This window comes from Plectropomus leopardus, chromosome 8 (genome assembly GCF_008729295.1).
Source record: "Plectropomus leopardus isolate mb chromosome 8, YSFRI_Pleo_2.0, whole genome shotgun sequence".
NCBI classification, from domain to species: Eukaryota; Metazoa; Chordata; class Actinopteri; order Perciformes; family Serranidae; genus Plectropomus; species Plectropomus leopardus.
Genome location: NC_056470.1, coordinates 33,470,910 through 33,490,393, shown reverse-complemented (window position 1 = coordinate 33,490,393; position 19,484 = coordinate 33,470,910). Strand labels below are relative to the sequence as shown.

General features: G+C 39.2%; 1 protein-coding gene across 3 annotated transcripts in view; it reads left to right on the top strand.

Moving 5' to 3' along the window:
* The first annotated feature begins 409 nt into the window (after positions 1–409).
* The window catches only part of rgs19 (regulator of G protein signaling 19), a 34,437-nt gene continuing 15,362 nt past the window's right edge, over positions 410–19,484 (top strand). Inside the window, exons 1-2 of one of the 3 annotated variants that reach the window (XM_042491626.1) lie at positions 605–655; positions 8,004–8,114. In XM_042491626.1, the coding sequence (XP_042347560.1) occupies positions 8,100–8,114 (15 nt within the window). In that variant the 5' untranslated portion in view covers positions 605–655; positions 8,004–8,099. Of the gene's footprint in view, positions 656–8,003; positions 8,115–10,493; positions 10,649–19,484 lie in introns of those variants that run through there. The other 2 variants (XM_042491625.1, XM_042491627.1) reach the window with 2 other exon arrangements.

Genomic DNA, 19,484 nt, shown 5'->3' with positions numbered 1-19,484 from the left:
CCGCCATGTGAAGATGCTCTCTATTCTGCTCTGATCTTATCTTATTGTTTACATGCAGGTTTCATCATCTTTATGTTTTCTGTGTTTTCATGTGAGGCACTATGTGCATGTAATTTTTTTTGTTTTAAAGCACGCTGGGTTGCATTTCTTGTATAAAGGTGCTGTACAAATAAAGTTTATTATTATTAGTAGTAGTAATATATGTTATTATGCAATAATATTATTATATTATATGACGTTTAAAATGAGAAATATGTTATTATTATTACTACTACTGCTAATAATAATAATAATAAAGTTAGTGTTTACAGTGTATAAAGTTTTATTCTAGAGGTCTCCTCCTGCCTGGATGAACGTGTGAATCCACGCATGCGCAGTGCCGCCTCTCCCCGCCTCTCCCCCTCTCTCTCCCTCTCTGGGAAAAACCCGAGCAGGAGGAGAGCAGCAGAAGGGGGGAGGAGGCGGACTCCGTCTTCTTCTTCTTCTTCCGATACAGCGGCGGCAGGAGGATATTTGGGAAAATAAATTTAAAAAAACCGCACGCGCCAGCCCCCCCTCCACCGGTGCGGAGCGGCAGAGGAAGAGAAACAGCACACGGATGTGCCTCCGAAAGCGCAGCGGATACCGCCCTCCGGACCTTATTAATGCCAAGATTGTGAGTATCTGATCGGCTGCAGAAACGAGCCTGAACACGGGGAGGAGAGGGGAGGTGCGAGGAGGTGCGGGAGGGGGGCTGCTTTCAGTTTAATTTCTCCCCGCTGGTCTCCGGTCAGCGGCGGGGCTTCTCCTCGCTCCGCTCCGCGGTGTTGAGGAAAAGGTCGGTCTCCGTGACTCCTCTTCTCCCCTCCTTTCCTTCTTCCTTTTTCACCTCCTGCCTCCCTCTCAGGAACAGGAGGCAGTCTTTTGGAGGGGGAATAGGAGTCGAGTTTGTCTTGTCACCGTTTTTTTACGGTTTTCTTAATGACTCCAGCTGCGGTGTTTTAGCTCCTTCTGTAGCTGCTTTTTTCCTCTTTTACCTGTAATATCAAACAGGACGAAAAAAACACACAAGCAGCTTGTTGGTAGAAAACCGAGGGAGGAATTAAAAGGGTTTTTCTCACTTTCTGTGTTTTATTCTAACAGTTTTCATGTCCAGTAAGTCGATTTTGGGGAGAAAACAGACAGTAAACTGACAGTTAGCTTAACGTTTTCACTGTTGGTAACTGTGGAAGCTTCATAGGGGAGACCGGGTTCAGTTGTAACGCAGGTCAGCAGTTGAGGCCCATTGTAAACTAGCTGGTATGACAGTTTATCTTTGTATCAAACCTCATTTATTTATTGACACATTTTCAGTGAATCAGCAACAGGTTGTTGATTCTATTTCCACTTTTTGTCATGGAAATTTTTTATATTTTTTGTAAACATGTAATGCTGCGTTCAAATGAAACCTGTGAACGTGTAGTTAAGACATAGGAAGATGTTTACACGACACGCTTTGGCCCTGTCCCAATAATCGCACTTGCATCCTTGTGCCCCTCAATTGTGCATTCTGGCTAAAGGGCTGTCCAAACTAAGAACAATAACTGTAGTATAAAAAGTTTTATAAATAGTTTCAATTCAAGTGGAACTTAACGTTTCTGCTGTTGGTAACTGTGGAAGCTTCATAGGGGAAACCGGGTTCGGTTGTAACACAGGTCAGCAGTTAAGGTCCATTTTAAACTAGCTGGTATGACAATTTCATTTTGTATCAACCGTCTTATTTAATAAAATATTCTCAGTACATCTGCAACAGGTTCTTGTTTCTATTACCACTTTCTGACATGGGATTTTTTTTGCAGCGAGCTCTCTTTTCTGTAAATGTGTGATGCTGCATTCAGAAGGAACTCATGAGCTCATAGTTTCGACATGTGAAGCTGTGTTCACAACATGCTTTTCTGCAGACATGCACGTATGCATGCAAACATGTAGCTAAAAGCACGTATATCTCCAGCCTAAGGACCTGCAATGTCCGTTTGCTCTGCATTCAGTCAGTGTTGTTAATATGCGTTTTTGTTTTTAGTTTGCAAATTCATTAGCTCACTGACTAGCACTTCGTTAGTTTTAGAGGTACCTCTTGGTGTTGGATGCAAACTTCGACAACATGGAAAGGGTTCTTGTTCTGTATGAGAATAACTTTCCTCAATTTTGTCCATGCAAAGCAAACATTAGAAAAATCCATTGGCTGCAACACATAATGTCGCATCATTTGAAGGTGTAGAGCGCTGTTCCTTTTATAGCTTGAGCTCATTCTTGTTATATTTGGATGCACTGAGCACAGACTCCCGTGCACAGAGTTTTTTTTTTGTTCTTGATGAGGTTAATTTTTGCTGCAAAGTTGGGCATTTAAACATTTAAACTCAAATGGCCATTGGAGGTACTAGTACTACAGAAACTGGCTTCATTTTTCAGCCTAGAGGTTTTGTCTCGGGCGTAACATGCCCTGAGTGACTTTTTCTCTTCTGATAACCAGTTCTGATACATCAAGTCACGGTCTCTGCCATCAAATTAAAATGAATCAATTGTCAAATGAGCCAAACTCTTTGGTGTGAAAATCCACATTTCTTATCTTTAAACCTACGACTGAACCCGAATATTGTCTTTTTACTTTATACTTGCTCCTACCTGTTCGCAAAACGTAGCTTAACGTAACTTACTGTAATTATCAGATTTCTACATAAAAACTACCTCTGTGTATGTCTTGTTATACATACCTGCAATACTTGAATAAAAGAAATATTTGTCCAAAATAAGTCTTAATAAGTCTTAAATATGTCTACAGGTATGCGATACCTGTAGACAGAGAATTCAGCCTAATATTTAGGAAAGTTAAGACAAAAAAAATCCCAGTGAGATTTCTTTATTTTTCCTGCAGTGTCTTTGTGCCGAGTTTATAGTGACCTTGCCGTACTTGATGGTATGTTTATGCATAAACTGACACTATGAAGTTCCCATAAGTTCCCATGCTGCTCCTACAGCACTCCACTATTAGTCTTGTTATATACATTATTTTTTAAAGTACCACTTTAATATTGCTTTTGGGACTTTCAGGAGTCTTATATAATTTCTATTTATGACCATATTCGGTGTCACCACTGGTTAGGCACTTTTAGGAGGAAGAGGCACAAAAAAGCAGAAATGGGCGTGCTGTTGCATTGGTATATACTTAATTTGAGCAGAGAATATTTTACAACTCACCCCCCCCGTTCTTTTTTTCAGAGTCCTCATCCCTTCATTGTGTAGTAAATCCCTTTTCTTGAATCATATTGGAGCACTTTGGGTGAAGGTTTTGCACAGGGAGGTGCTTTTGGAATACAGGTGGAAGGAGGTGTCAGACATGTCGGTTTTTTTGAACGTTCGGCTCTTTGCATTTCTTGTCTGCTTTTTATTTCATGTGTCCGAGCATGTGGAACTGCAGGCTACGAAATGTCAACATCCATCTCTTTTTATCCTCATAAATCCTCATGTTTTAAGGTCCTTTCTTGAAGCCGGTTCGAATTACACACTCTGTTCTAAAAGAGAAAATCCTCTTCAAAGAGAAGTGAGATTTGTTTGTAGGCGTCTCGGTGTAAAAACCTTTTTTTTTCCTCACGTGACTGAGCAAAACCGAGCTGAAGGAGGAAAAGTTTGATTAAACAGCTTCAAACACTTTAAGTGTGAGAACGCCCTCAGAAATCCCGGGCAGCCACATTCCTCTTCTAAATGATCTGTCGCTTATTTGGGGATTTTTTTAAACCCAAAGCAGCACTCTGTCACTGTGGAAAACTGGATCAAACAGTATCAACTGTCAGAGAAAGAAATCTGTGGCTAATTTAGGGCTCCCAACCCTGAGATCAGCCCTTTGAAACCTTTCCAGATTGGTTTGATTTCTTTCAAATCCATGAGGAGGAGCAACTTAAGACATGGCACAAAAATTAGAGAGAAAAAATTACCTTAAATTATGCAGAAAAGTAAAAAAAAAAAAAAAAAGACAATGTAAAAAAAAAAAAAAAGTAAATATTTTTATATAGATTTTGGTATATGTTTTTCTGTAACATAATTTTAAATATAATATTTGATTAAAAATACAGTTTTTGGAGAACTTTTACCTTTACTTTTTTGGTTAATTTTTTTACTAATCCGTTTCTCGTTTTAAAACTAATTTTAGGTTAATTTTTTTCACATTTTACTTTTTCTTGCAATTTATGAGACATTTCTTAACAAGGTGCTAGTGGCCTTTTTTCTGAAAGAAATCAAACCAATTCGCTCCAGTTTCAAAGGGTCTTATAGCTTGTGCAAAGAGTCTGAACGCAGCACAAGAAAACTGATGTTGTTCCAGGTCTCAAAGGGTTAAGAAGTGCACAGCCTCTCAGATAGTGACTTGTACCCGATCAGGGGTTTAGAAGTTTTTTTCCTTCTCCTTGTTGCCAGTTGGTACACACTTCCTCTTCCTACATCTTTCTTCATTGCGTCTGTTGCTTACTTCCTCTTTTTTTTTAAGTTGGTCATCGCCTTCCCTTCCTCTGTCTCTGTCTCTTTTTCTGTCTCCCCTTTTTGTTTTTTCCTTTTGTCTCATCATTTGTAGTGATGTATGTTTGTGTCTCTGTATGCGGTTGCCATCATCTTGTGTTACAAGTGTGTGATGGTTTTATTGGTCGCTTTTCTTTTTTGTTGTTGCTGGTTTGATGGTTTAAGTCCACAAAAAGCCACACAAAACTAGCATTCCCATGTCATCGCCGATGTCAGCTGGAAACCTTAGATCTCCCGAATCTCAAATGTTTGGGAACCTTTTTTTTAGTTTGATCACGACACATTTTTTAGGTCATCCAGAGGGATCTTGAAAGGGTCGCATCAAGAGGTCGGAGAGTTTTCTCAGCCCTCAGAGGACTGTGTCATTCTTTGAATAATATGAACTCAATGAAAAGTCACCAAAATTGGAGCTCTAAGGGATATGTATGTATGTATAAAAAAAGGCCTAAAATTAGAGATATAGGGGAGCTACTGGCAGAAATAGAATATATTAGAATAATCTAATCTAATAATAATCTCCACTAAAACAAACAATTAATATATTTGGGCAGATATCTATGCAGTTGTATTATCAAAAAAACATTGTTATTTCTATTATGCCCTGTTCAGATTGGACAATATTATAATCAAACCATACATTGGCCAGTATAATCCATAGTAATGTCATATATGTCATCTGAAAAGATAAAAATAAAAGATCAAAATTTATATTCAGCTTCATATTGTGTAAAAGAGTTTATGGGAGGTAAGGGGCTCCTCATGGTGATGTAAGTGTCCACAAGTTAAATGTACTTTAAGCGAGTTAATGCATGATTTATTTGGATGTTAACCTGAATCTCCGTATATAACATTAACATAAAATCTCAGCTTTTTAAGTCTTGTTTTACTGCAACACTTGTCAGGTCGGAGGGCAAACTGAATGAGTCCTTTGTCTTTGTCCAAAATGACCTCTTAGCATCATTAGCTTTCCTTATTGAAACTAATTGACATGATGAGCAACAGGCTTGCCACTAATCTCTATCTCATGGTTTCAATGTGGAATTCAAGTCACTCACTTGAAGGGAATTTCAAAGGAAAACTTCTACTAGACAGCCTTGCAACTCCAGTAATTTGTACTTGTATTTATTTATTTTTTATTCTTAGTTTTTAAACTGCTTCTTTATATTGTTTTGGATATCTCGAAACTTGTATTCCTTCTTAGTAGACCATATTTAGTAGACCATATTTATATACATTTGATTTTCCATTCACTCAATATTTGCGCATTTTATATTTGGTTATAGTAGCCCTTGCTTGGTCCAGCATTTATTGGTGTCTAAGCCCTGGCCAATATTTGGTGGTGTTTGAGCACTTGTTTGGTCTTGCATGTAAGAGTGATAAAGCCCTTTTTTGTACAATACTAATACGCATTTCAAAAGAGTACTTATTTCGATTACCATAATGTGAATGGAGTGGCGTGCAACATAGCCATACTTTTGAGTGTTTTGGCTTGTAGCTATGTAACAGTCTGACATTTTCATATCCCAATTCTTATGACCAAAATTATCTTGGTTATCAACATTATCAGAATTTTTGTCGAAATGTACTGGAAAAGTTCAAATAGCACTGATACATTTGCATTAAACACAAACATAATAAGCAGCAGCACTATGCACATTTTGCTTTAACATTAAAATAATAACATTGATCTAAAAAAACAATAACATGAAAACCATATTAAATGTACAACTTTGGCACCATGTAGCCATGAGCGGTAGCTGCACTTTGATTATTGTGATAACCGGTAACCGTAACATCCCTTATTGCAGCTTTAGCTGCAGGAGTGTGAGCTCCATGCTAGCGGGCTGAGAGTCCACCTGCACTCACACAGTGACAGGGCTAACTGTTGGCACCACACAGCTAATATTGCCAAAGGTTTAAAGGCAGAGTCAAGCCGTTTTGGTGTGGTTGTGAGTTTGTTGGGACCAGTTAATGGCAGGATGTTGGATGTTTGCCGCCGCTGCTGCTGCGTTAGCTGGTCCTGAATGGCAGTTGATGACTGTATAACGGGAGGAGGACAGCTCCGGAGAAAGCAGCAAGAGAAGGTTAGCTGATCTGGGATGGTGCGGGATCAAAACGTAAGGGCTAAAAAGATTAAATGCATATATCGTTCGACTGGAGTAGTTTCGATACCATATGGGTTATTTTGGTTGATAACAGAAAGGTATTGAGTACCTAGTCCGACTTGCATCTGTGTAATATTTACTGGTTATTTAGTCCAAGTTTGGTCTAGTTTTCATTGATTTTCAATATCCCCTGGTGCTTAAGCCTTGGTCTGTTCTAATATTTACACTTTTTTAAAAATAGTTTGGTCAAGTATTCGTTTTTGTTATTGTTCAACTCCTGTTTTATCCATTATTCAATGGTGTTTCGCCCTGTGTTGGACCAGTGATGAATTATTTGTGTTAAAGCCAGGGATGCATAGATGCAACTCTTCCTTTCCTGATACCTTAACTCATTTTATTTGCCAATACTGAATACCAATTTAATACTAGTGCTCTCTTTTTCCCAAATCTGTACCTCACTGCATGGAACTCATTTAAATTATTTTTATGTAAGGTAACATTAAGCCAGACTTCTCTGGCACTAGAAACTGAGTCTGCAGCCAAAAGTGACTTCATGAATTTGAAACCCAGATTTTCATAATGACATTGATGAAGAGTCTGTATTTAATGCGAATCTGTCACGTCATGGCTGAGACCCGATTCGCTTAATAAAGTCAGCATGAGCGCTGAAACGATCCAGTGCATTTTCACATTACAGGGAGGCACCTGATTCAGAGTTAATATTAATCATTTGCTTCATGGAGTTTTAATGTGTGAATGTAACGCACGTCATCTTTGATGGGAAGTAGCAGTGACCTACCATAATGTACCGGGAGAGGACTTTCTGTCGCTCTTGATTAAATCATCTCGTTAGGACGTCCTCAGAATGTTTGCATAAGAGAAGTTCACTGAAACGCATTCACTTTTTCTTTCTCTGAAAATGTGGAAATTAAAACTTAATTGATGATAATCAGATTTTTGAAAATGTCTGTCTCAGTGTATTGTGTAATAGATGGAAGATTGAGCTGACAGGTTGATGATTGGCGCACACACTCACTATGGCTTCCCTTCTCTCTTTTGTGTGTGTGTGCGTGTGTATATGTCTGTGTGTGCTATTTCCTGTGTACATTTATTGTTTTTGTGGATAACTCTACATTCCCCCTGGGATTTTTGGTGCATTTTGTGGGTGTTGTGTTGTGTGTGTGCTTTACATGCGTGCAAATTGTGTTTTTGGTCCACGGCTGCATGTTCTCCACTCATGCTCATGGATGATTGTGTTTGTATTTGTGATGCATTTGTGTTGTGCTTCGGTGTGGCACATTTGCATGAATGCACGTTTGAACGTACATTTGTGAATTTCCTCGTGTCTGTGTACGCGTGTGTGTACTTATAAAGGAGAGGTCCGAGGCAGAAGGGGGGATGACATGCATGTGTCCGGCCTGCTAACATCGCTGACGACTCGCGCACTAACCGACTGCCCGCCCTCGCGACATGACGGACGTACTGGTAAACCAACTGCACCTTTTCTTGCTTTTCCTCTCTGTGTACAACTCTTTCTGAATTTCTGAATTTCTTTGTTTCGCTTTGTGGGAAATGTTTTTGTAGTTGAAACACCTATCTGCTAGCAAAGAAAGGGGCCAAAGGAAATAGTAGAAATTAAAGCCAACAAAAATGGCAACAAACTTGCGTTCATGCAGATCTGTCTATTCTGTATCGAGTGGGGCTGTCTCGATCAAGTGTTTTGATACATGGTATTAAATTAAGATTTTTATCTAAATGTTGACTGAATATCTATTGGACATGCCAAAATAACAGCTGTAGCTACTTAAACTGATATTTGATCCACATTCTGGAGGTCGTGGTTCATAAATCTGACGTTTAATAGATCAAAAGGACAGTTACCCTAAAATCAAAATTACCTATCTTTCCTCTTACCTGCAGTACTTTTATCAGTTTGTTGTTTAAATGTGAGTTGCTGAGAGTCAGAGATATTGGCCGTAGAGATTTTTGCCTTCACTCCATCATAGATGAATTTTTCCATGACTTTTCTAGCCTGGCATTTTTGAAACATATCAATATAGTTTTAGAAAATAACATGGTTAACAAAACGTCTCACATATTAGAGAGAATGTTACATTGCATAACTTTATTTAATCAGCAAAATCTAACATGTATATATTTATAGCTTTTAATATGAATATTTGTATTTGGCTGAGAGATCCAGTATCATTTGGACTCTACTGTACTTGTCATTTCAGTGTTTTTCTTTCCCCCTCTTGATCATTCTCCTAAATTAAACTGTCATTTAATTTCCACATGTCGCTGCCGCTGTTGACTATATATAACTGCTGTCAGCTCGTCTCCCTCACATCGAATTTTCATTTCTCTCTCCCTCTGTCTACATATTCCTCTTACTTTTTCTCTTGCTCTCCTCCTTATGTGTTTTCTTATCTCGCTCTCCCCCATTCCTCCCATTCTCTGCACTCTTTTTTCTCTCTATACCTCTGCCTCTCAGCCACTTTCCCTCTTCATGTCCCCCTCTCTCTTTCCCCAGTTCGTCCTCCCACTCCCCCAGATTCCTTCGCTCTCTCTACTCACTCTCCCTCTCCTATCCATTATACTCGCCTGTTTCTCTATCTCAGCTTTACTTTCCTGTTTTCTTTCATTTGAGTGTTTCCTCACGCCAGGATGCTGTTAAGGGAACTATGTATGCTGGTTATGAAGTACAGTGGAGCTGTGTGTGTGTACATTTTGGCCTTCATTGAAGTGATCTAAAACTATGTCTTTATGTCCGGCAACCCATCTGTGTGATAGTAGTCTGTAGGAAACCTCCTGTATAGCTTCTGTATAGATGAGTGTTCCCACGAGAGTAGTTTAAAAGTTTAAAAAGCAAACTTTCTTTTTTTTGTATTTCTTGTGTTTTTGCCTTTTTTAAATTATTTGTTGTCCCCTCTCTGAATTCAGATGTTTCTGTGGGTCCGTGAATGTGGCGCAGGCAGAACTCGCCAAGAGTTTTTATTCGTCTGAGCAGCAGTTTAAATGGGTTGCAAAGTGGATAATTAATCTATCGATGTAGTCAATTATGATTAGATCATGGATGAGAGAAGGAGAGTTCAATGAAAGCAAATCAGGAAATGGTTAAGTTTCACTTTTACTGCACCCGGTGTTCTGCTGCTCTGTCTGTGCCCAGAGTGCCCTCTGGGCGGCGAGAGTGTGGTGCAATCATTAATCGAACGGTCCAGCTCCAAAAATATGAAGTCTATACATGGCTTCAAATGTTTTAATCCAGGCAGACCGCCATTGTAGATAGCATACTGTTTTCCATGAAATGTACACCTCCAATCAGAAGAAAGCAAGACAACAGCAAAGCTTCTGTCAACAGTCCTGCACTGAGCTGACGTCTTTTCTACTGTCCTTCCGTCAAAAAATAAGTAGAAAGGCATGGCAGAGCCGTGCTGAAACGTTCGTATCTCATGCATGGATGCTTGAAGCATTTATGTAGCCCGGGGGTTACATAGTCAGATTTGTAAAGTTTGGTGTTCTTGTGAAAGAGGAAGACGTTTGACAAGTCTCGACTGGACTCCAGGGGTGTCCAAGTTTAGAGGATGAAGGAATGTAAATGTTGGGTTTTAGCAGCTTTTCCCTTTAAGCCATCATGGCATGAATAGGCCCATGCAATCATGACGGGTTGGGTTTTGTGTGTGTGTGTGTGTGTGTGTGTGTGTGTGTGTGTGTGTGTGTGTGTGTGTAGACACCAGGTCTGATTCATCAAGTTTCAGAAAGAAACCAAGAAGCTCTGTGTGTCACAATAGCTCTGACTCTGTTTCCTGCCTCTCTCTCTTTCTCTCTCGCTCCATCTTTTCCTGTTGCATTGGTCTGCCTCTTGTCTCTCTTCCTCCTTCACCGGAGCAAAGGCGTGTTGATTGATGGAAACGCCGTGGCTATTAGCAAAGGAGTGAGAGAAAATAAAAAAGAAGGAGCCGTTTGTTCTGTCATTCAGTCGTCCGTCGTTGATCCACCATTGAATCGTCTCGTCTCTGGTGAGCTTCGCTGCTGAAAGGCTTCTGTGTGCTGACAGTTTTATGTGCCGGTTATTGAACAGGGTTTGGTTTTTTTGTACGCTTGTAAAAGTTGTGACTTCACAGCTCAACAGATAGGAAGTGTCGAGGTTAGTGGTTTGATTGCTCTCCAGCTCCCCTTGCAGTTAAGAGGAGTGCCGAACAAACTGAGTTATGCTTCATTGCTCAAATTTACGTGATTTAACAACGCCTCTGTGGGTTACTGAGGACATTCTCTGTTGTCTCTCTGATGAAACTCTTTCAACACCCCGTTAGATAAACTGGAAAATGCATCGTCATCAAGCTTTAACAAGACTGTTTGTCTCAGTTCCTGAAAAGAGGGATATGCAGTTATGCTTTCGTTGTCCTATAAAGGACAAATAAACTTCCTATTAAATATATTATATGTTACATATCAGAGGATGTCAGATGTATTTCACAGTTTCCAGGCATGCGTTGGTTTTAGTTCATTGGTAATCATTTATTTGGATCTCCATAAGTTCTTTTGGCAAACATCTATATAAAAATATGAAGAAGATTTTGATTTTGCAAATCTTTACACTACACTGACTACACAAACAGCAAATAACAAAGTAACACTCAGTGGGTTCCCATTAACCCTCAAAAAGCGCAAATTGAAAGTGAGAATATAATACGCCTAATTGAAACATGTCAGTTTTGAAAAAAAAAAAACCCTCCCATTTATTATTAAAAAAAGTTTTTACGCACGCATGAGGTGGTATTTCAGGTGATTCAAAAAAGCCATATGCAATGCAACTGCAATGGAAACATTTTTGGCTGTTATAGGTCACATGATGCCATGGCTGTGCACTGGCATGATGCAGCATCGTGGACTATCACCTCCCAGAAATCCCTCATACGTGGTCGCTCCCACGTATAAGGGGCTTGCCTTTCCATTATGGCTCGCATAACACGCCTATGTCGCCTTTGATACGAAATAATGACGGCTATTGCGGTGGCTGCAATAGAAATGAATATATAAATATATATCTATCACCATGGTTACTGGGATGTTATCACCAGAGGAGAAGTCACATAACATCACTTACTGGAAACGCAGTCATCTCGCAATTGTCTTTTATCAACATTAAGAAAATATTGCTTGAGTTTTGCGAAAATCTGTAAAGGAAGCCTTTTTTTATATGGGCTGTTCTTGTCTAAATGTGGCCTTAGTTCTGAAGTAAAATGATAGTAGTTGCTGACACTAATGGAAAAGTTTGAGCTGAAATGTAAAGTTTTGGTAATTTGTATGTGTTGCTGGTACTGGCATATAAATGTTAACGTGTTGACATGTTGAATGTTTTGGAGGACTGATCAGACTACAGCTGCTCTTTTGGTGTCTGAGATCTGCTTATGGCTTTTTCACGATTAAAATTGTCCCGAGAATGAACAGGTAGACCATCAGGGTTTAGAGAAAGCGTAGCTGTTGATGAACACACAGTGCAGGGATCAAACCTGTGAGCTGACAACAAAAAACATCGCTTTTGAAGGATCAGCTCACCTTCAGTTGCATCCAGTCACGGAAATGGAGTTTTGTTTCGATTCATCTCTAAGATTTGTGCTTCCTTACAAAAACAGTATATTTTATTTATAATTAAGATTTCATTGGTTTATAATCACCTGAAAATAAAAACTGTTGTGTTTTCATTACGTTAGATTGAGTCATTTATGGAGTGGGTCCTATTCCACGTCTGCCATGCTGGTTCTACAGTAGCCCAGAATGGACAAAACAAAATACTGGCTCTAGATAGGGGCATTTGCTTTTTTACTTTGTCGGCTGTAGTTCTCCTACACGCTTGGCACATCAGAGAAGTTTCATTTCTGCAACCTCGCTGCTAGATGCCACCGAATCCCACACACTGGAGCCTCTAAGTGTCTTCGTATGTTTCTTTTAGGCATTATACTAGAAATTTAGCAATCAATACCAATACCAGTGAATTTTCACAATTATTGATAAACAATTCAATACCAGGATAAAAATAAGAACAATACTTACATCCCAAACATACGGTCATTTATTAACTGAGAAACCTGAGAACCTGAGAAAATTGGCCTGATTCTTGTCAAGGACATATAAAGAAAGCAATGAGTAACTTTACAAAAAATGAAAATACTGGCAAGAATTTTTAAGTTACAAGAAAATTATATGAAAGTTTGCATACAAAAGAAAAGTAAAAGACACAAACTATATTTTTTGTTTTAATACATACAATGGTTGTACAGTTTTCTTTATTTCCCCCCACACTTTTTTCTGTTAATTTCTCTCTCTCTCTCTCTCTCTCTCTCTCTTTCGTTACTCATTACCTTTTTTCCATGTTTTTGAAATAAATAAAATCAGTCTGCTCAGGTTGCAAAGAAAATTGATTTCGATCCAGGTTTCCCTTCTTCACTATGATTGGACAGCTAAGTAAAAAGTGACGGGGTGAGAGCAGTGTTTTACCAGAAGTTAAACATTTTTAGACTCTCGGCAACCACGTGCAGCACTGAGACGAGATGATCCGATTGCCAAGATTTTTCCTGTATTGATAAGTGGTGACGTTACAGTTTCCCTTCTGCCGTCCTCCACATGTTGTCCTTCTTCCATTCTGGTAGACGTTCTTCTTCTTCTTCGTTTGGCAAATTGCATCCCCGATACCTACGTTACTGGACAAGATCATCATGTTCTCAGAAATTTGGAACAGATTTGGTACCAAATTATTGGTTCTTGTGACATCATTACTTTCTTCTTGCTCATTTTTAGACAGAAATTGTGTTCAGAGTGTTTTAATGGGATGTCAGCATCCTCTTGTTAGGTTCAGGGAGGTCCTCTTGAGGGGAGGCATGTTGCTGCTTGTGTAGTGGTGTGTGTGGGCTGATTGTGAGTGAATGTGTGTATGTAATTGCAGTTGTGTGTTTGTGTAGTGTAAGTTTGAATGCACGTGTGAGCAGTTGTAGCACGGTTGAGTGTTTAGACAAGCCTGTCCTTATAAGGTGAGGAGAGGAGATGAATTTGGGGACTGATGCAGTTTGTCGGCGCAGCCCTTTGGTGAAAAACCTTGAATGTGTCACCACAGAGCGCTGTTAGGCTGGATTTATAGACCCACTTAGTGTGTGTGTGTGTGTATGTGTGTGTGTGTGTGTGTTGTAAAGTAAGAGAGAGTTTTTGTGTGAATGTGAGGTTTTCAGAGAAAGAATAAATGAAGAGAGACAGATCAAAAGTGAGAGGAGAGACACATATTGTACAAAGCATGTGTGTGTGTGGGTGTGTGTGTTAAACAGTGCATTAGCGAGGCTTTAGCAGTGTTTAACATGTCAGGGCAGGAGCTTGGTGAAGCTCCTCTTCTCCATAAAACATTTTCCCTTCTTTCCTGCACCGGATCTGGGGTGTGACTCACTGAAATCCACCTGTGCTGCTTTGAGGAATTAGTAGGAAAAGGATTTGTTTAAGGAAAATTTACTTTACAATGAAGGCGAAAAGTAAGCAAAGCAAAGGTAACTCCAGGCACTACAGATAAAAGATATAATGATGTCAGTAAATTTTGCTTTCGCTAGGTCGACACCCATTAATTAACCAGTTAGTTTTTAAGATTAAAAAAGAAAGATGTAAAATGTTAAGGGAGTTAAGGTAGACTTTTTTTAAACACTGCAATAAAAGCTTAGGTTTCACTTTCACTGCGACTCACCTTCCAATGCTCCGTCTGTGCCCAGAGTACCCTCTGCTTCAGGACTGTGGTGTGATGATAAGGGATTTCAGTGTTGGTTAATTTTTCTTTCGAAAGGCCGACTCATCAACATGTAAGAGGAGCTAATATTAGCTAGCTAGCAGCGCTGGTCATTCGGCTTATACTGCTAATAAAGCTGTCCTGACCGACCAGTAGTGCAGTTAATTAAAAAGTTGCAAAATAAACCTATTAGTCATGCATCATGTATAACTGAACAAAAATAGTCTTGGCAGTTAACGGTTAACTACAAATTTGACATTCCTAGTTTAAATAGAATTGGACATAAGTAAGGACACACAAGGTCTTTTGTCCTGAGTTGCGGATATTTTGTTATCGTTACAGTCGTTCATTCAAACCTTTTCATGTGAAAATTTGGTGCTTCTCTGTTTAATGTTTTTTTAAATTCTCTATCTTTTGGTTTTGGACTGTTGATTAGACAAGAAAAGAACATAATTAACAGATTGCTTTCTCAAATCATTAATTGCAGCCCTATTTGAAGTGTTTTTGTTTTATGGTTTTGTACTGTGGCTTATTTTAATCTCGCCTTGAATCTTTGATAACGTGAGGTTCAGCTGAAGTCTCTTTTGGAAGAGATAAACCGGTGTTTCCTCTCCTGAGGGCTTTTTTTTTTAATGCTGTAACTTCACAGAAATTTTTCCCACAATATAAAATCATCTGCAAAACATGAGAGAACATGGCAGGTAGTCGGTTAGAAATGGGCCGCTCACTTCCAGCTGTGAGGTAATAATGCCTAAAGGTGGACGGGAGTATGATATTTATTGTTTGATGTTGCCTGATAAACTTATGCAAAAACAAGGTTGCACAGGTCAGAAAGTCGGCCTGTGAAGAAAAATGATCAGGCAGTGTGGGCTGAAGACAGATCTTTATCTGTAATTTATTGTTCAGTAGGAGCAGATTGAGAAAAAGGAGGCGATATCCTGTTTTTTGGGGGAAATTCTCACCAAAATTTGGTCCCTTTTCCACAGGGGGTCCCAGGATTTTTAGCATATTTATATTTAGGTGTGTGTTTATTTACATATTTAAAGGGACAGTTCACCCCAAATCCCAAATACATATTTTTCCTCTTACCTTTAATGCTGTTTATTAATCTAGATAGTTGTGGTGTGAGTTGTCGAGTGTCAGCTGCAGAGATGTCTGTCTTCTCTCCAATATAATTGGACTAGATAGCGCTCGGCTTGTGGTGCTCAAAGTGCCAATAATATATTTGAAAACTGACATAGCGCCGCTGAGTTAATGTTACAGCTCAGCCGGGGAAGACGTCATTAATCTTTACATCTTGCGCTGTCACAAGCATGAGTCCCTTTTCGATGAGTAGATGCATGCTTCCTTCTGTGTGGCGGAACAGTTAGTGGATGTAGTTCAATAGAGATAAAGTAGTTTCTGCATGAAACTGCTCACAACAAGGGTTATCTTGAGTAACCAGGTCATGATTTCTGGTAAGAGACATTGCTGTTGAGTTTTTCAAATGTATTTTTGGCGCTTTGAGCTTCACAAGTCGAGTGCTAGCTAGTTCAAATATATTGAAGAGAAGGCGGCCTCACTCAGCCCTCTGCAACTCACGCCAAAACACTCTGGATTGATAAAAAAGCACTTACTGTACTGTACTGTATATAGTTTTGATTTGGCGTTAAACTGTCCATTTAAGATGACACCAAGATACTTTCTCTAAACCTCATTAATGCCTCCACCGAGTTGTAACAGCTAGTCTGATCTGAAATTATGGTACCATAACCTGATCAACTTCACCTGCAGCCAATTGTTCCTTTTTTCATGCTAAAATATTAGTTTAAAGCTCAGCTGTGAAAAAAGACAAAGAAAAGAAACAGAGTGCAAAACCTGGAAGGCGGTTCAACAGTTCTCTTAATCTGATATGTAGACCTCCATCCTAAAACAAATGCTGCTCTGCAAACTCTTGTTTGCAGAGCAGCATTCAACAAGAAGTAACAAAACTTTTGTTGATAATGTTCCTTTTCTCTCTTCATTTATTTTAAAGAAACAGTAATTTCAAGTGTTTAGGATGCCCTCCTTTCTTCAGCAGTGTTTTCTGTGTCCTCAATGACACAGAGTGCAGACTGAACTCTGCACTCTTCTCAGTATTCAGCAAAAAAATATGCCACAGTTAACAAAAGTCTTACATTTTAGGGTTCTGTAATGTAAAATATTAAACCCTAGGCACACAGTGACAAGCAGCAGCTGTAAACAAAAAGCAGTAGTTATTGCAGTTGTTTGCTGCAGATGGCAAAAAGTGTCAAAATACAGGCACTTTTACTGTCATTGCCTGTAGGTGGTGCACAGATGTGATCCACATCTGCATTTATATTAGTATTTTATTTTATTTTATTTTATACTATAAAAGTAAAAAGTGAATTCATTAACTTCCAGCTGTTTAAACCTCCTCACCTCAGGACTCTGAAGATTGGGAAGTGTGTCCACATGTCCCTGTCTTCGTCTTTGTCTCTTATCGCTTATAAATTCATCTTTCCATTTGTCCCTTTTTCCTTCCCAGTGCAAAAAGTCCAGGACTTTGTAGCTCTGTCCTCGACAAATCCTATGTATTCTATAAATAGATTTCTCTCTTTCATTTCATCTCCCTGTCTTTTGATCTATCATTGTGACCCCACCTCTTTGTCACACACACACACACACACACACACACACACACACACACACACACACACACACAGGGGGCTGTTGGCGATCAAGTGGTGAGATTACGGAGCGGTAATCTCCCAGATTAATACTTAAAAATGAGCGCTTAATTACTTAAACCCTGCTGGCAGGTGCAGCTGCGTGTGTACATGTATTTTTGTGTGTGTGTGTGTGTGTGTGTGTTAGTAGACGTACACACAGTACACAAAAGCCCTGGCAGTGTCTGGCTCTGAATTTAAATTTCATCTTGCTTTATTGGCATGGTATGTGAGTCCATCTGTGCTGCCAAAGCATGCAGAGACAAATTAGCACAGTAAAAAGAAGATGAAAGTGGAAATGCATTTAACCCTACATATACAGTCTACATTAGATTTGTTTTATTAATACATTCATGTTATCACGTATGCATGGAATCACACTAATTTCATGTTAACACTGTCAGTAAAGTTAGCAAACATCACAGGCACAAAAAATAGGTTGTGTTTACACCAATACATCAGCTCCATTCATTTTTTAAGATTGTAATGCAATTGCTTGTCATTTGTTTCACATTTAGGTTTGCTCATGTGAGGCCTTGACAACGTGTTAGCGGACAAAATCATTTTTATGTCTCTGCGGTAGTGATAGCAGTGGCCTGAGGCATTATGTTTTCGGTTTGTCCGTCCGTCCGACTCTTGTGAACACGATATCTCAGGAAAGCCTTGACGGAATTTCTTCATATTTGGCACAAACTCCCACTTGAACTTGGATGAATTGATTAGATTTTGGTGGTCTTCAGTCACAGGTCAAGGTCACTGTAACCTCGTCAGTATCATTCTTTTGATCATCTTATCTCAGAACATTTCAGGGGACTTTTTTCAGATCTGTCACAAATGTTCACTTGGAGTCAGTGATGAATTTATTAGATTTTGGTGACCAAAGGTCAAGGTTGCTGTGACCTTCTCTCTCTGCCTCACTCTCATGAACACAATATCTCAAGAACACCTTTGGGGAATTTCATCAAAATTGGCACAAATGTTCACTTGGATTCAACGATGAATTGATTAGATTTTGATGGTCTTGTGAACGAGATACCTCACACCTTGAGGGAATTTCTTCCAATTTTGCACAAACATCCACTTCAACTTAACAATGAACTGATTAGATTGGTGGATTTTGAAGGCCAAAGTTCACTGTGACCTTGCATTCGTCTCATTCTTGTGAACGCAGTATTTATTTATTTAGTTTTTAAATTTGGCACAAACGTTCACTTGGACTCAGTGATTAACTAATTAAATTTTGGTGGTCCAAGGTCAAGGTTCCTGTGGCCTCATAAGACATGTTTTTGGCCATAACCTTAAGAATTCATATGATTATTGTGATAAAATTTCACACAAATGTCAAATAGGAAACAATGATTATATAATGACAAGTCTGATGAAAGCAGGAGACCTAAGTTCACATTACAGAAGCTGTTGGTGACCTTTTGGTGACCTCACCAATGCTAAAGCATGTCCACAGTGTCTCGAAGCTAATGCTACAGTAACTTCCCCAAATGCAAAAAAAAGCTCCTGTGGGGTTTGTCAAGCTAACAGCAAAATCTTCTCGCTTACCATGGAGAAGATGTGCAGTGGTTTTGCAGGTAAATTCAGATTAGCTGAACTTTTACTCATGAATCAGCTCCTTTGTGGAGCTTTTGCTTTTTGCACTCTGACGCTGTGAAACTCACCCACAGCCTTTTTTTATGGCCTTCGCTCTCCTCCTCCTAAGGGAAAGCAGGGCTAATAGAGTTAACCTCGCCATATACAAATGAAAGTAACCAGCTGTAGCTTTTGAAAGATCCTGCAAGTAGACTCTGTGTCACCACGACCGTGCACTAAATCTTTATTTAAAAAGATACTGGCAGCCTAAATGTTGGAATTTCCTCATAGGACAAGACCCTTACTGACAAAGTCCCTTTTTTTCATGTGCGTTTTTTTAAATCTGTCTTTAGATAAAAATCATTACGCACAGTGAATGAGATGCACTTTATTTTTCTATTTGTGGCAAAAATTCACAATATGAGGCAAAATGGAAATTCACATTTGCTCCCTTGCTTCTCTCTCCTGAGGTCACCTCCCTGGCTGTTGCCACTTTTATTCACCACCGCAGCTAGCAGACGAAGGAAATTATACAGTGGCGCTTTTAAGGTGGACTTTGCTGTAAGCATCATAATTGCTGTTAAGTATTTTAGGAGAGGTTAACATTACTTTTTCTTTGTTTGGAGGGATTTCAGTAAAGGCATTACTTCAGTATATTTCCACTTTGTTGCTGCCCCCCTGTGCACTTCTGCCCTGTTCCTCTCTCTTGTTGCATATGTGTCTCACAGGTTACGCCACATTTTCTTCGCTGCTTCTTGGTCAAACAACTCTCAAAATGCTTTTGACGAATGCAAAATAGTAATAATA